Here is a 15128-nt window from a genome sequence, read left to right on the forward strand (position 1 = left end):
CTTAATATGCAATATATAATATCATTGTAGGGATGGATTTTACTCAGACTTAAATGTGCTATTTAATAAAACAACAAAAACTCTGGAGAAAATGGCTCAGGATAGAGCCATTCCCCTCTGGTGTCGACAAAAACTAATTGATTAAATCCCAACAGATGGGTACATTTTTAAGTCACTGGTTAACTTTACCAAAATAACCATTCATTGCTATCATAGGGTATTTAAAAAGAAGGACGAAATGTCTCAGGGTTGCAAGTCTGTATCCAGACCGGCCAGTAGTGAAGAGTTAGAGTCAGATTGAACTCGGAGTTGAAAACAAATATAAATAAATTCTAATAAATTATACAAATCTTTTCTGAGGCACTAGAAAAGGCTTACACGCATTTATCCTTCGACCATTCATCGGATTGCGTCGTTGGGCTGATAGAAATGGAATCTTAGACTATTAATATGCTTTATAATTTGCGGAAAAAAACTAGAATGCATTGCAAAGAACTTAATTTGAATGATTTTTAAGGCGATTGTCTGAATATTTAGATTTTTTTTAACACTGAAATTCGAGATTTTAAAATAATTGTACACTGAAAAAAAAATTATTCATCGTATTTACAATTTTTTTTAAGGTAAGTGATAAACATTTTATTTGGGCTGTATTTAAACAAACAAGTTAAGTTGAACATTACTAAACTTGAATTCAGCCCTAATAAATAGTTTGCAACAGTGCGTTTTTTTTCAGTGCACCTCGGCCAAATGTTGTCCTGTCTCAACAACCTATATTTATGAATAAATAAGCTTTCCGGTAATGTAAAGTTTTCCTTATAAGTATATTTCCAAAAAGTTTGCCTTATAAGTCACGGAGTTCAAAACCTTTAAAAGCTTCTTCTGTTGAACACAAAAAACTATGGAACTCAATTGCTACCAGTGTACAACTTCTATTATATATTCAAACATACAACGAAACTTAAACATGTTTGGATCGAGTGAAAGGTAAATAAATTGAGACAGAACTACATTTTTAGGTGAACTATCACTTTAAGTTCTATCATTTGTGCTCATACATGCTGTGTACATTGTGTGAAATGTGCTAGTAGCATTTAGAAGGTCTTGCATTACACACTTTAGACGTACACACACTAAACTGAAACCTAAGCACGTTACAAGTACATGAAGATGATGTGTGTAATGTCACACTCATTTACCGTTGCACATAAACAGAAGAATGTTGTTGACATGTATGATCTCTCTGGGACAAAAGCCCCAACACTGTTTCCCCCCTCTTTTCATTTTTATTGTTAAAACTTTAAGGTTATCGCTTCACATATTGTGTTTAAGTGTAGGAATGCATTCTGTTTGTGTGTGTATGTGTGTGTACACCTCTCTGGGAGCCTCTGTTGGTATTTTTCACTTGTTAGGCATTCAGAACCTTTTCTTGACCCCAAGAGAAGCATCAAATGCTAAAATGTTCATGCATATACACCACAATTATGCTTTACCATATGAATATATTTTATTTGGCTCAAAGGGTTTTCTAATATTTCTCAGGCCAACAAGAGTCATGGAGGAAGTGTCAATTGTGGCCACTTGCAAAAAAACCCCAGAATATTAAAAAGCAATTTTTACAATTGGCATAAGTGCAAGTGAAATCTTTACAGGTTATCAATGATATTCATATTCTCCATGTTTGAGAAAAATACTATTTCGTAAGTAAATTAGCAAAAGCTAACATGTCTGTGAAGGAAAAGCATTCATTTGAGTCTTTGGAGTGAGACAGCTGACCTTGAATCAGTGTGTATCTGGTGACAGCACTATAATCCTTCAGAAGAATGCCAATGGTTGTATTTATAAAGTGTGAGAATTATCATCTCGGGTCAGATTTCATTCAGCTCTGTCTGTTCCAAGGTTCAGACAACAGCTCTAATCCAGATGAAAACCCTTCGACTTGGAGAGAATTTGTAAACACTAGCCCATGTTTCCTTATTCCTAGTAAGATTAAAGCACTGTATCTGCTATAGGTTTAAAAAGTTGGCACAGTGAATTGGTTACCTGTTGATTGTCACCTAGCAAGTCAATCCCTGCGTCTGATACAGGCCTAATTCCATACTATATAGCAGGTGAGAAACTGTATGTGAACCAAGTAGAATGATTGAATTTATAGTATTAATGAAAAATTACGCAAGAATTATTATCTTCTACTACCAGTGAGATCCTGAAGTTCACATTCGATGAACACTTTGCTATCCCATGATTTCCTGGGAGATGATTTGAGGAGACTAACGCTGTAGCTGCATGACAGCAAAAGCACAGCCACATGTATTAAGTTCACAGTGATCACATTCAAATGATAAATGCCCATTTCTACAGTAGTCTACTGTAAAACCCAAAAAGTTAAGGTTACTCAAACCATTTGAGGAAAACGATTGCAACAAATCATTTAAGTTATCATTTAAAGTAATCATTTAAAACTAATCCTAATGAGTACTGTGAACTTAATCAATTTGAGTAAACGAAGCAATCTGAGCATAGTAAAACCCAAGAAATAAAGAGAACTCAAACCAACTGAGTATTGTAAAACCAAATAAGTTAAGACATCTCAAACCGTTTGAGGAAACCAATTGCAACAAATCATTTGAGTTAAAAAACTAATCTATATGAGTACTGTGAACTTACTCCATTTAAGTTGAAGTAATGAGGTATTTAATTAACTCATAACCCTCAACGCTGAGTTCAAAACTCTTTTTAAATGTGTAGAATTAACTTTCAGTACATTTTGAGTTAACTACACTCATTTCATTTGATAAAGTTGACTGTTGGGTTTTACAGTGTATCAAAATAACCTTTTAAAAGGTAGTAGCAATTACATTATTACCAATAAGTGGTGACAAGCATCCCCTATAATATTTAGCCCAGCATAATTCGTTCAATTGATTCTTCAAAAATGCTGATTCATCCAGTAATAGAATATATAGTCTCTGTAAGTTTTTGCATCAATGATTCAATAAATAATTTTAATTAAACAATAATATTGTTTTAAGTTGGTCTGAACTTCTAGTAAATTACTATTCAGAATTGTGGGAAAATCTTGAAAATGAAATGGTGATTCTCAGTTTATCCAGAAACATGCAGTTTGAAACTAAATGTTGCACCTACTATACAGTATGGGATTTCAGACGCAGCCAGCCTTTCATGACATCACTTCCTGTCTTTTTTTGTATTCAGTCTGCTCACTCTTAAGTGCCAAACTTATTTTTTATTGTCCATAAGACGCTGAATCCAGCCTCACAAAAAGTCATCTGTTAAAGTCCTCACACTCCCACCAGCAGTCGTGGGGTCTCATTGAACCTCGATGAGATCCGATGGCTGATCCTTTCATGCTTTCCCATGTGATTCTCCAGGCATTTCCATACCCTGGTGTCCAATAATGGTCTGTACTGCTTCATCAGAATGATTTTTAAGATATACAGTCTATTAAAAAACATCAATGTGATCTTCAGCTGTCACTTACACAGAAACATAAATGATATAGCAGAGTTCTTCACACTGTAATATGTCTCTTTTGCCTTTTATCGCAGTATTATCTCCATCGGATTATAAATTATGCTATTAGCAAGTCCCAAAAACTAGTTTATACTCAAAGAAAAGCTGAGTTTGAAGTCCGTCAACGTTTTTTTGGGGGGGCAAGTCAAGCCATGTGGGCCGTCACCTGGGAAGAGGAACTTGTGAGCCCCAAAGTCCGTGAGTCAAACAGATTTTGTTGACTACTACTGAGCATGTGCAGACCGTCCATGGTGGATAAAACCTGCCTGTCCGTCAGTGTCCCACTAGGGGAAGAGCCAAGGAATGAAGATTGCGTGGCGGCTGCCTTTTCAGGGCTAGTTGCGAGACGTGGAGAAGTAGAGAAGTTGTAACCGTATAAACCATATGGATTGTGTAGCCGAAACCCATTGTAGGATCCCTGTGTGCTCTGATTGGAGGAAAATGCATTATGGGCATGGCCGGGCATTAGGTATTGTAGCTGAGAGGTTGTGCTTGGCATGCTGTGGATCTGGATAGGCAGGCCAGACTGTGTGCAGGAGAAGGCTTCGCTCTCTGTCCCACTCACATATGTGGAGCTGCGAGAAGTGGAAAAGGCATCCGCTGTTGGGCTGGTTAGCCGGCTGTAGGAGTCTGCGGAAAGCGGAGGACCGTATCGGTGGAGGGGGTGGCTCGTTCGACTGCAGGTGGAGTAATCACACATGGGTCCTGCCCCAGAACCGAGGTGGAATGTAGGGGATGGACATGAGGATGAGGATAGTAGATGTGCTGAAGACCCAACAACACCATGAGAGCTGGCTGCGCCTGTTAAAGAGCATACGTTTCAATAACATATTCTCAAATTTCAGAATGTGACACGGCACATTACAAAGATTTAAGGAAAACAAGATATCTAATTAATTCTTAAAGGGATAGTTCACTCAAAAATTTTAATTCTGTCATCATTTACTCACCCTTTACTTGTTCCAAACTTGTTTTATTTATTCTTTTTCTTATAAAAACTAAAGCAGATATTTTGAAGAAAGCTGGAACCATTGACTTCCATAGTATTTCCTTTCCTACTATAGGAGTCTATGGTTACTGGTTTTCCAGCTTTCTTCAAAATAGCTACTTTAGTGTTCAACAGAATAAAGAAAGGCATAGGGGTTTGGAACCATTTGAGGGTGAATAAATAGTGAGTAATTTTTCATGTTTGGGTAAACTTTCCTTTTCATTTCATGACTTAATTTCCATGCAAAATCCAGAACTGAATAATTGACTTCTTTACAGTAAACAAGATGAATGGATAAATCAAGTTCAGAATCACACTCAAAAAATGATTACTGCTGCTTGTTCAAACTACTTCTTTAAAATGAGCTGAAACAACTCAATTCTTGTAATTTCTTTAGACAATTTGTTTTATGTTCAGTCCACTTAAATTTGTAAACCATAAGGTTAACTTAAGCGTTTTGTGTTGGGACAGCATGAAGGAATTGTGTTGGTTCAACTACCTGGTTAGGGGATTTGTAGTTCCCAGCGTGCTTTGCGTGGGATTGAATTAAGAGAGGGAAATGTTGACAATAAAAGTAATCTTATGTGTTTAAAGTTAATAGAAAGACTTGGTAGAGTTTAATCTTCACTTTAGTTTGAAGATTTGGAAGAGTTTCATGTAATGCTTTGAGTTTTGAGATTATCTTGCTGAAGCACCCATGCTTTGGATGTTGGCAGCTTAATTAGCAAAAATGCAGTTTGTTGCTTTGCTCAGTGAGCAATAACTATCAAGATTTTTTCAAATCCTAAATTCTACCTCCAAATGTTCAGATATAAATTATATGATGTACTCCTCCATCCTGTGTGCTCACTCAATTCAAATGCAATTAAAAAAAATCTCTTTGAATGAAAGTCAGCTTTGAAAACTGAAAATTACCATTCTGCCATCAATGATTTACATCACTGATGATGCTCTTTTTTTTTAAACATTGAACCCCACCGAATTTAACTGTTTTTTTTTTAGTGTGGGTGTTATATATATTTCTAAATCTCTTACCAATAATAAAGTGTTCTGGAAGTTCCCTCAAATGAATTTTTTATTTAACCATGTTATTTCGACTAGTGATGTACATGACTTTTGGAAAACAATGTACTGATTGATGAATTAATTGGCCAAGATGATTTTTCCCCTCAATTTTTATGTTCAGGACATATTTCAACCCCTTTTTTGGATTAATATTTTGAAACAATTATTTATTACTGTAAAAAAATTATTTACAAATTTAAGAGGACTGAACATAAAACAGTCAAGTTAAACTTAAGAATTATGTTTTCAACTCATTTTAAATAAGTAGTTTGAACAAACAGCAGAAATTATTTTTTGAGGGATGAAGTTGTTTACTATTCACACACATATCCGCTTATGCAATAATATAGGACAAGGAAAAATACACACACACACACGCATTACCTTGTTTAGTTATCCCAGGGATGTCCTCAAATGTCAAAGTTCTCAGCGAGGGCCGCCAGAACGCATACGACTCAACCAGTGCCTCTAATCCCATCCTAAAACACACAAGCATTCTGATAATTAAACATGCACTACTCTTTAAATATATACAGCAACACTCAATACGCCTTTAAAGGCAGGACTGAATTGCTGTTTTAGATCCACTTACAGAAAAACAGCTGCCTAACCTTTCCGAAAATGTTTTCAATCCTTCCAGCCATCTTAGTCCTTATCAGTATGTATTTGGGTAGTAAAGCAGAGCAGGTAATGAAGAACATAAAGTGTGTGTGCGATGGCAAGGCTATAATTATTTTCACATAGCTTTATCGGTGGGATCAGACATAGAGTGCAGGAAGCCACAGTTAAAGCTTTACGAGGAGAGAGAGAAAGAGAGGGGGGTACTTTCTGGCTTTTTCTGGAAGTAATGGTGGTGCTCGGTGCGCCTTGTTAGCGTGGACGTTTCCCCACCCCCTCCACAGTTCCACTCAGGCGATAATTCACACAAGATGCCTCAACTTGTTTCGGCCCCAGTTTTATCAGGCACACCACTTGAGCTATCAAGTGGCCGAGTTTGTTTAGCAAACTGCTTAACTTTTCCTGTAACACTGAGCCATGGGGCTCGGTCTGAGTGCTCTGTGAGACCTTGCTAAGGGACGGAGGAAAGTGGATGTATGTGGTCTGGTGTGATTCAGCGGGGTGTTAAAATCGCTCTCGTTTAAAACTAATGAGCAGAGTAAAACTTCCCCACTGTGCTTTTGAGTCAGTGTCGCGCAAGACTTTTTTTTCTGCGCAGCCTCCATTTCCTGTTTGAAGACGATGCGAAGATGGAGATTAATTTATTGTATTGTGTAGTTTCATTTATACATTTATTTTTTGTATGTGGAATAATGGGTTTTAATGTGACGCTGTTTTTATGTTTTTTTTTTCTCTGGGCCTCCTTAGATTCTTGCTGGCACTTTGAGTGTGGCTAAAGAAAGACTTTTAACTTTTTATAAACAATTATCTGATAATTCGTTAATGTGATTTGATAGTTCTCTGATGTCAGAGAGAAGTTAAACAAAAAAACACAAAAACTAATACAATTTAGTTCATTAAAACTTACTAAAAATGTCATCAAAAACACTGGAAGACATTTTTTAGCCATTTCTTAGCTTCTACATTTATCTGTTTGTATGTGGAATAATGGGTTTTAATGTGACTCTGTTTTTATGTTTTTTTTTTTTCTCTGGGCCTTGTTGGATTCTTGTTGGCACTTTGAGTTTGGCTAAAAGAAAACTTTTCCCTTTGAACAATTATCTTGATAATCCTTTAATATGATAGTATTGACAACTTGATACTGATGTCAGAAGTGAAAGTAAAGTTAAACAAAAATATTTTAAAAAATAAATAATTTTTTTATTGCCGCAAAGAAATCTGCAGATTTTTTTTTCTGTACTGTACTATACACAAAACTAATACTTTAGCTTAAATTTTGTTTATTAAATCCATTAAAAATGTGATCAAAAACACTGGAGGACATTTTTTCAGTCATTACTTAGCTTCTACATTTATCTATTTGTATGTGGAATAATGAGTTTTAATGTGACGCTATTGTTGGATTCTTGCTGGCACTTTGAGTTTGGCTAAAGGAAGACTTTTCCCTTTGTATAAACAATTATCCGATAATCCTTTAATGTGGTTTGATAGTTCTAAAATAACTTGATACTGATGTTAGAAGTGATAGAGAAGTTAAACAACAACAACAAAAAAACATGTTGTTGCCTCACAGAAAGCTGCAGGTTTTTATTTTTATTTCTGTACTGTACTATACACAAAACTAATACTTTAGCTAATATTTAGTTTATTAAAACCACTAAAAATGTCATTAAAAACACTGAAAGCTATTTTTTCAGCCATTACTTAGCTTCTACATTTACCTGTTTGTATGTGGAACAATGAGTTGTGACGCTGTTTTTATGTTGATTTTGTCTGGGCCTCGTTGGATTTTTGCTGGCACTTTGAGTTTGGCTAAAAGAAGACTTTTCCCTTTGTATAAACACTTATCTGATAATCCTTTAATGTGATTTGATAGTTCTGAAATATTTTGATACTGATGTCAGAAGTGAAAGTTAAGCAAAAAAAAAAACTAACATTTTGTTGTCTCAAAGAAAGCTGCAGATTTTTTTTTTTTACTTTTGTACTCTATACACATACTTTAGCTAAAATTTAGTTTATTAAACTGCCTGCTCTACCAAATGGTGTGGTTTACACTACACAGCATTGTTGGTTTACAAGAAAATCAAACAAACATAATCCTGTTGCACTACTACACTTGATTTTGGTTTTGTTGTAAGTAAAACAAACAAGGAAACATGTTAAATGAGAATCTGACATATTTTATGGCATACTTCAAAACATAAAGATCATTTAGTCTTCAAAAATGTTGTATTTTTAATATTCTTTTTAAATAAATTGGTCTTACACTTCATATTTTCTGATTTTTCATAGTACTGTATATGTATTAATTCCGGTACCTCTATCAAATGGTTGATAGTTTAGAAATTATGGAATGCGTTGAAAAACTATGCATTGAGTGTGTTAACTAGTGACAGTAGCAGTTAAGAAATGCGATTAAAAATGTTTTTGTTGGTGAGGCTAAAGAGTTAAAGGGTTAAAACCACTAGAAATGTCATCAAAAACACAGGAAGCCATTTTTCTAACCATTACTTTAGCTTGTATAATTTTCTACATTTACCTGTTTCGTCCCGAGTCTCTGAATCCCTTTGCAAATGGATTCCTGTCGATCTTCAGCCTTGTTATCTGTAAAAGATCCACACACAAAACACATTCTCCTTACTGACCCAAAACCTGTAATGTCAAATTCCCTGACCCTGCACCAGTGACCCGCATCCCACAATGCAATGTGTGTGGGTTTATTTTATAAGCTTTTTTTTTTTTGCTTCCGTATATGTGTGTAAGAGAGAGCATGTGTGTTGTGTTTTTATAAGCTCAGTCAAATGAATGACATCATTTCTAAAGCTTGGCAGTGAACGTGAAAATGATGATAAGATTTCAAGCTCCAGCTTATCTAAAACAGGCTCTGGTTTTAGCAAATGAAAACAAACTTCAAATTCTATTGCACTTATATTTTTTTTCTGTGTTGCAATTCATCAATACATTGCTTCTGAACTGCAGGCAGTACAAAGTCGATACACATGCCTAAATAAGCACATATGTAACAGTGCGCCTTATAAATAAATTGCTCTTTATGGGGTGCTGCGTACTCTTTCAGTCTCGCATAGGCTTTGATCTATGAACGCAAAGAGCCCTCCAAATCCCAACTGCTGTAGCCCATTTGTATAATTATTTTTATAGTATATCTTGTGAATGGAAGTCATTTATCATAGCAGTGTAACCTGGGTTTATTTTAAAAATCACTATATTTGTCACAATAAAATAGCTCACCTTTACACATTTTTTGAAAGCCGCACAATGAGGAAAAGTCTTCTTAAATGAAGGGTGGTTAATTAGGATGAAGCCTAAACCAAAAACTAATTATATCAAAATTATATCTGGATAATTCTAAAATGTGACTTAATTTTAATATTGTAACCAAATAATGATTATTTATTTTGTTATACTTCTTTTGTGCTTCTTTTTAGGCAGCAATAAACCTAACATTAACGTTTATTTTCTCTTTCTTGGACATAGAAAAATAAATGAGCACTTTTTGTTGTGCCAGACTTTCCTGTATGTTTATTTGTTTTATATAAATCAAGCCATAATCATGCAATCCAATAAAAAGAAAAGTCACAGAGTCCAGCAAATTTCCTTCTCATTTGATTTCAAGAAACAATATAAACTCTAGTTGCAGCTTTTGTGTGAATTAGTGCTGTGAAATTGTAAATAGGAGAGTTATGGCAAGATGTGTTGGCAATTACCTGTTGGTTTTGGTATGCAGTCACCGTCGTGAAGACAGTTTCAGGGAAGGAAAATGCTTTGACACCGTCCCCAGTAGGAACCGCCTTAACAGGCGAGAGCTCTTCTCCGCACTCCTTACGGATGACGTGGACACGGGGCTGGTACTTGTGCATGGAGTGCAGAATGATCTGGAAAACATTACATTGCGCATCCGTGTTTAGAGTGGGAAACGGAGGAATTACCAAAGCAGTTTTCTACCTCAATAAAAACACACATGCCTCTATTTTCAAAGGCCAAACAGGCCTTTAACTGCCTCGCCCTGGGGATGCTTTCAATTGAGTTTGTTTACAGCCCTCCGCATTACAACATGTTTAGGCCTTTAAAATAATACAGCAAAACAAAATGCACACCGGGTGACAATGACTAACATGTGTGTATGGGGTGCATGAAAAGAGTCATCTAATTATAACATTTGATTAATTTAAATAGATCACAAAGGGAAAACCTGAGTGTCTGCTTTACTATAAGTGATCAAGATATAGAAGTATAGGCCTGAGACCTAGGAAAGGATTGTGTGGTTTTTACTTCTTTATTATTATTATTATTATTATTATTATTATTATTATTATTATTATTATTATTATTATTATTCCCTGGTAAATAACAAGAGGCGTTCTCACATGGCCTTGGTCGTCCAGCTCATTATTGGTTAGTTTGAGCTTGTCGAAGCTTATAACTTGGCGCATCCACGTTTCACCGGAAGCAGGCGAGTCTGGATGAATGTAAACCCGCGGAGGGACAGGAGAGTCGGCGTTACCCGCCACCATCCACTTTGAGCTGTGGTACACGTACCTTTTGAATGGAAGAAAAAAAGGAGTTAGTTTTAGACTGCTCTACTTTTCATAAAGAAGTTATTATCAGTAGCCTAATTTTCTCTACGCAGTGTCTTTTGTCGTTAAGTTTCTTGTGGTGACTACCATAATTTGCAAACTGGACTTTTCAAACAAAACACTGAAGGAAGCATATCTGTGCCTGCTACAGGCTTTTTGTAATACGCAACTGATAAAGTAAATCTTAAATACAATGTATGAATTAATACATTATAAACAGGCTAGTTATTTTTTGTAAATTCATCGTTTATGGACTTAGCTTTGGTAACCTATTATATAGGCTAGCTACGCTGTCATGAACGCGATTTCTGTGATAACGGACAATTATGGCTTTCAGGATATTTTTTTTAATATTTGCAATTTATAATAAATACTGATAATATTTTTGTAAAACATTTTTGTTATATTATTAGCCGATGTGTAGCTTAATATACATAGACCTAATATTATAAGACTCCCCACCCCTGTTTTCCAGGCTGCTTGGGGAGTCATAACTTCCAATCCGTATAGCCTATACTCTCTGTCTCTGTCATTAGTTTACAGCTTTACAAAATGTTCAAATACACAGAACAGTCCGCCATAAACTAACGCGTTATGAATTTGTTTTGACTGCAGTTGTCTCATGACCTTCGGGTCCAGGAGGTCAAGCTCCCAAAAGGGCATCGCAAAAGGCCGGACTGAACATGTCAACAAAGTCCAATAGTGCCATTTGTGGAGACGATCAGTTCAAACTGTTCAGTATTATGTTTGCACATTTTAGACTGTTTCGATCATTTGTGAAAAGAATGGATGCGTTATTATCCTACAACCGGCTGCCCTGTCGCAAACAGATGGGGAGAAATATTTCGTAAATTGCTTACCTGTAGCGTTTGTTGTCGACAGGAACAATATCCATAGCGATATAATACTGCTGATGAGGGTCCAGTCCCGCAATCTTAACCCTCATCGCGGGAAACATTCGCCTGGGATATAATACAAATGTAATATTAATATTTTCATCATACTTAAGTTCCCCGAGCGCAGTTTTTACAAGCATTTTTGTCTAATCATATAAAACGCACATCATGTCTCCAAATGAATCAAAATCAGTCAGAAAAAAGCAGAACTAGAAAACAAACAAAACGCTCTAAGTAACGCACAAAATTGGGTCTAATATAATATCATGGGATCTATGTTAAAAACATCACTATATGTACTTCATAATTTGTCTCCTTTTTAATAACATTTAGGCTAAGTTCCTGGCTTAATAATATTTAATTTAATTTAATTGCATTAATCTGGAATTAACCACATATTTTGAGAAGATACTAGGCTAGTCTGAATATTTTTGCAGTCTCATTAAACCTAAAAATGTGAACGACCCTTGCAACGTATTTTACTTTATGGGAATAAAAAAATATTTCTATCGCCGCCAATTTCAAATAAATGCATGCTGCGATGATTTACATTAAATGGTTTAACAGCGCAAGAGTGTTTTGTGTGATGCACCTGCCGGCTTTGGTGATGATCATTTCAGTTCCAATCTCGTGGAATCGCTTCCATAAGTCTGAGCCCTGCAGGTCCACGCGCATCTCCTCCCCGGAGCTCGTGGCTGATTGCACGAGGACCTGCGCGCCCTGGGATGCAGGCTGTGGGCTGTCCAACAACACGTCCTCAGACTCCGCTGACAAAAACAGAAAGAGCTTGACTTATATTGCATATTGTAAAAGTCTGCAGAATGCTTTCATTTAGGTTATTATTGTTGAAGTTGCATGCAGTATTGTCTGTGTTGGGGCAATGCACGGCATTTTGTTAAGTTTTTTTTTTTTATTGAATGCTGTTAAGTGTTAAATTCAATGATGCTTATAAATATTAGTATTTTTTTTATTTGGCGTATAAACTAAATAATTCTTTGATTTTTTTTAAAATATACTTGTGGTGGAAAAAAAACACGTAGCTATACATCCTTTAAATTTAAGAATAGCGGTACGTAAAATGAATAGACTTTAAGACATGCCTTTTATTCCAGTTACCATATTTTGTCTTCTTTCTGTTTTGCGGTGCGAGTAGGCCTATTTAGGCTTTAGTGATGGTAAGTTAATATGAGTGTTTATGATTGTGGCCAAACTCATAAACACAGAATAGATTAGTCACTCTCTTAATGCCCATATTTATGAGACTCATAACTATGTTATTTTGTGTTTCTACACTGTGTTTTTCGCTTTTGTTACTCTGACTTCACTAAAGCACGTCTAAATTACCAAGGTATTTTGCCTAAATCATATTACAATATTTTGTGACCGTCTTGTGTAATTGTTGTTTTGTTGTTGTATTGATTTAGCAGCCTTTTTAATAATATTACCATCAAAAGTATATAGGGTAAAAACATCGTGTTTACTTCATACAGCATTATATTTCAAGCAAAATATATGTTTTAATATTTAAGTGGATATGTTGGCGTGCGCATTACGCGTAACTTGTTGACATTTAAGATGAAGTAAACTGAAGCAGGCTACTTACGGGATTCGTCGCTGGCGCAATCTATCTCGCAACTCCTGGTGCTGGGACAAGTTCTCCCAGTGCTGGGTTGCGGACTTTCTGTCATTCTTGGCACTTCGTTTACCTCATCAAAGCAGTTTTCGCTGTCCTCCTCCAATTTTCTCCTTTTTTCCGTGCCAATAAGCGCTTCTACCGAGAATGCGTGCGCTTTGAGGCTCATAGTACACGGGGACCGTCGTTTTTCAGCCATGGTTACCGACCGAGAAGACAGATTGGCCGAGAAAGAGAAGTTCACCAGAAGTGCATTTGCAACAGCACTTAATCTAGCATTCCTTGAGACAGAATGGTCCGTTTCAGTAGCTAATTACCACAAGCGATGTATAAAGACGCTGAAAACGAAGCGACAGTCTGTTTAAAACAGTCTCATCGGTCTGTCAACGCGCACAGACACCGAGGCAGTGGCCGGGATTCGTTAAAGTGCCAATAACCAGGGCAGGAGAGGGGCGGGACTGCCTCACGTCAATCACCGGCGCTTTGTGCCAATAGACGCGCAGTTTTTGGGCCCCTCGTGCTGAACGTTCCGCCCATATGTGGTAAAGCGGCCCGGCTGAATGAATCATCTCTCGCGTACTGAGCTCCAGTCATGGTAGCGGCATTGCGATCATTTTCACACTGTGGCTGCACATGCTCCACATGCTTCCGCATTACCTCCCCACCAGCCCCCGAGAGCCAATCCTGCAGAATTATTACCAAATCTACGCCTGTATCTGCGTGAGGCCCAGTAATGAGACTTGTCAAACTAACCTGACGTGAGACATGCAGTCTACAATTTCTCAGTACAATTCCCCAAGAAGCACTAATTTTTACTACGAGACACAATTTCCCGGTACAATAAATCCTCAAAACAAATACGATTATTGTTAATTAGATATAACACTATTATTATACAATAATTTAAACTACTGGATACAAAATAGGATATAAAGTATTTTAAAATAATTTTTGCATTTACTGCAATAGGCTACAGCCGCTTTATATATAAAAAAATAAGCCGCAATTTCATAGGCCATAAATGCTTTCACCTTTAGTAAAGGTTTTTTTAATAAACACAATTATTAAATAAAGGGTCTGTATAATTGTTGGTGAATTTTTGGCTTTTTCTATTAAATAATCTACTTGTAAGGTCAATGGGAATATTATTTTAGATAATTTTAAAGAACTTAATTTTCTTGGCTAGATTTTTCATAGATGTTTCGCATAAGTAATCAAGACTTTGGATTGATCGATTTCTTCAAACCGACATGTTGTGGGTGTTATACATGCTCCAGAGTTTTTATCTGCCCACTGTTTGCGAATTGTAAATTATTGCACATGCAGCCATTTGGAGAATTCTTGTCCCACGCGCAGTACAGTACTTTATTTTCGGCCGACCAAGTGAAAAAATATGAACAAGAAAAGCATGACAGAAAAAGAAAGATGCTTGCATGGCAGCGTTTTATGTATGTGATCTAAAAGAAAAAGAAGAGCGCAGTTTTAGTTATTTTATAAGGTAAATTTAATGAGGCTATATTTAGCACTTTTTAATTCATTATTATCTAACAGGATCGTTAAATATTTTTACAAACAGTGTCCACATTAATGTATAAAATGTGTGACTTAATTTGGAATGTTTTATGTACTTTTGTGCAATCTTTAGCGCCATTTGTTAAAAAGATAAACAGTTGATATAATAGCCTGTAGAATTATACAGTTTATTAATTCCCCACACTCAGCATTGCTTTTATCTGATTTAACTTAAGTATCTTCCTCTTCACTTTTGTTTGTTAGCAATTTGCGTTAATTAAAATAGT

At 36.0% G+C, this 15128-nt stretch overlaps 1 protein-coding gene across 1 annotated transcript; it reads right to left on the reverse strand.

Moving 5' to 3' along the window:
* Positions 1–1488: 1488 nt before the first annotated feature.
* On the reverse strand, positions 1489–13738 carry tbx18 (T-box transcription factor 18). The gene is made up of 8 exons (XM_056449760.1): positions 13300–13738; positions 12289–12463; positions 11661–11762; positions 10591–10762; positions 9931–10098; positions 8745–8809; positions 5972–6066; positions 1489–4335 (listed from the first exon to the last, which is right to left on the reverse strand). Exons 1-8 carry the CDS (start codon positions 13526–13528, stop codon positions 3680–3682), a joined length of 1662 nt encoding a protein of 553 aa, XP_056305735.1. The 5' UTR covers positions 13529–13738; the 3' UTR covers positions 1489–3679.
* Between the last annotated feature and the right edge of the window lie 1390 nt (positions 13739–15128).

Source organism: Danio aesculapii, chromosome 23 (genome assembly GCF_903798145.1).
Source record: "Danio aesculapii chromosome 23, fDanAes4.1, whole genome shotgun sequence".
NCBI classification, from domain to species: Eukaryota; Metazoa; Chordata; class Actinopteri; order Cypriniformes; family Danionidae; genus Danio; species Danio aesculapii.

What these genes read in the sequence shown, in the direction of transcription:
- tbx18 (XM_056449760.1), bottom strand. Translation starts at nt 13,528, where the DNA reads ATGGCTGAAAAACGACGGTCCCCGTGTACTATGAGCCTCAAAGCGCAC. An exon ending in CTGCATACCAAAACCAACAG is followed by an intron (nt 8,810 to 9,930) that starts GTAATTGCCAAC and finishes GATCTTTTACAG; the next exon opens with ATAACAAGGCTGAAGATCGA. An exon ending in AGAGACTCGGGACGAAACAG is followed by an intron (nt 6,067 to 8,744) that starts GTAAATGTAGAA and finishes TGTGTGTTTTAG; the next exon opens with GATGGGATTAGAGGCACTGG.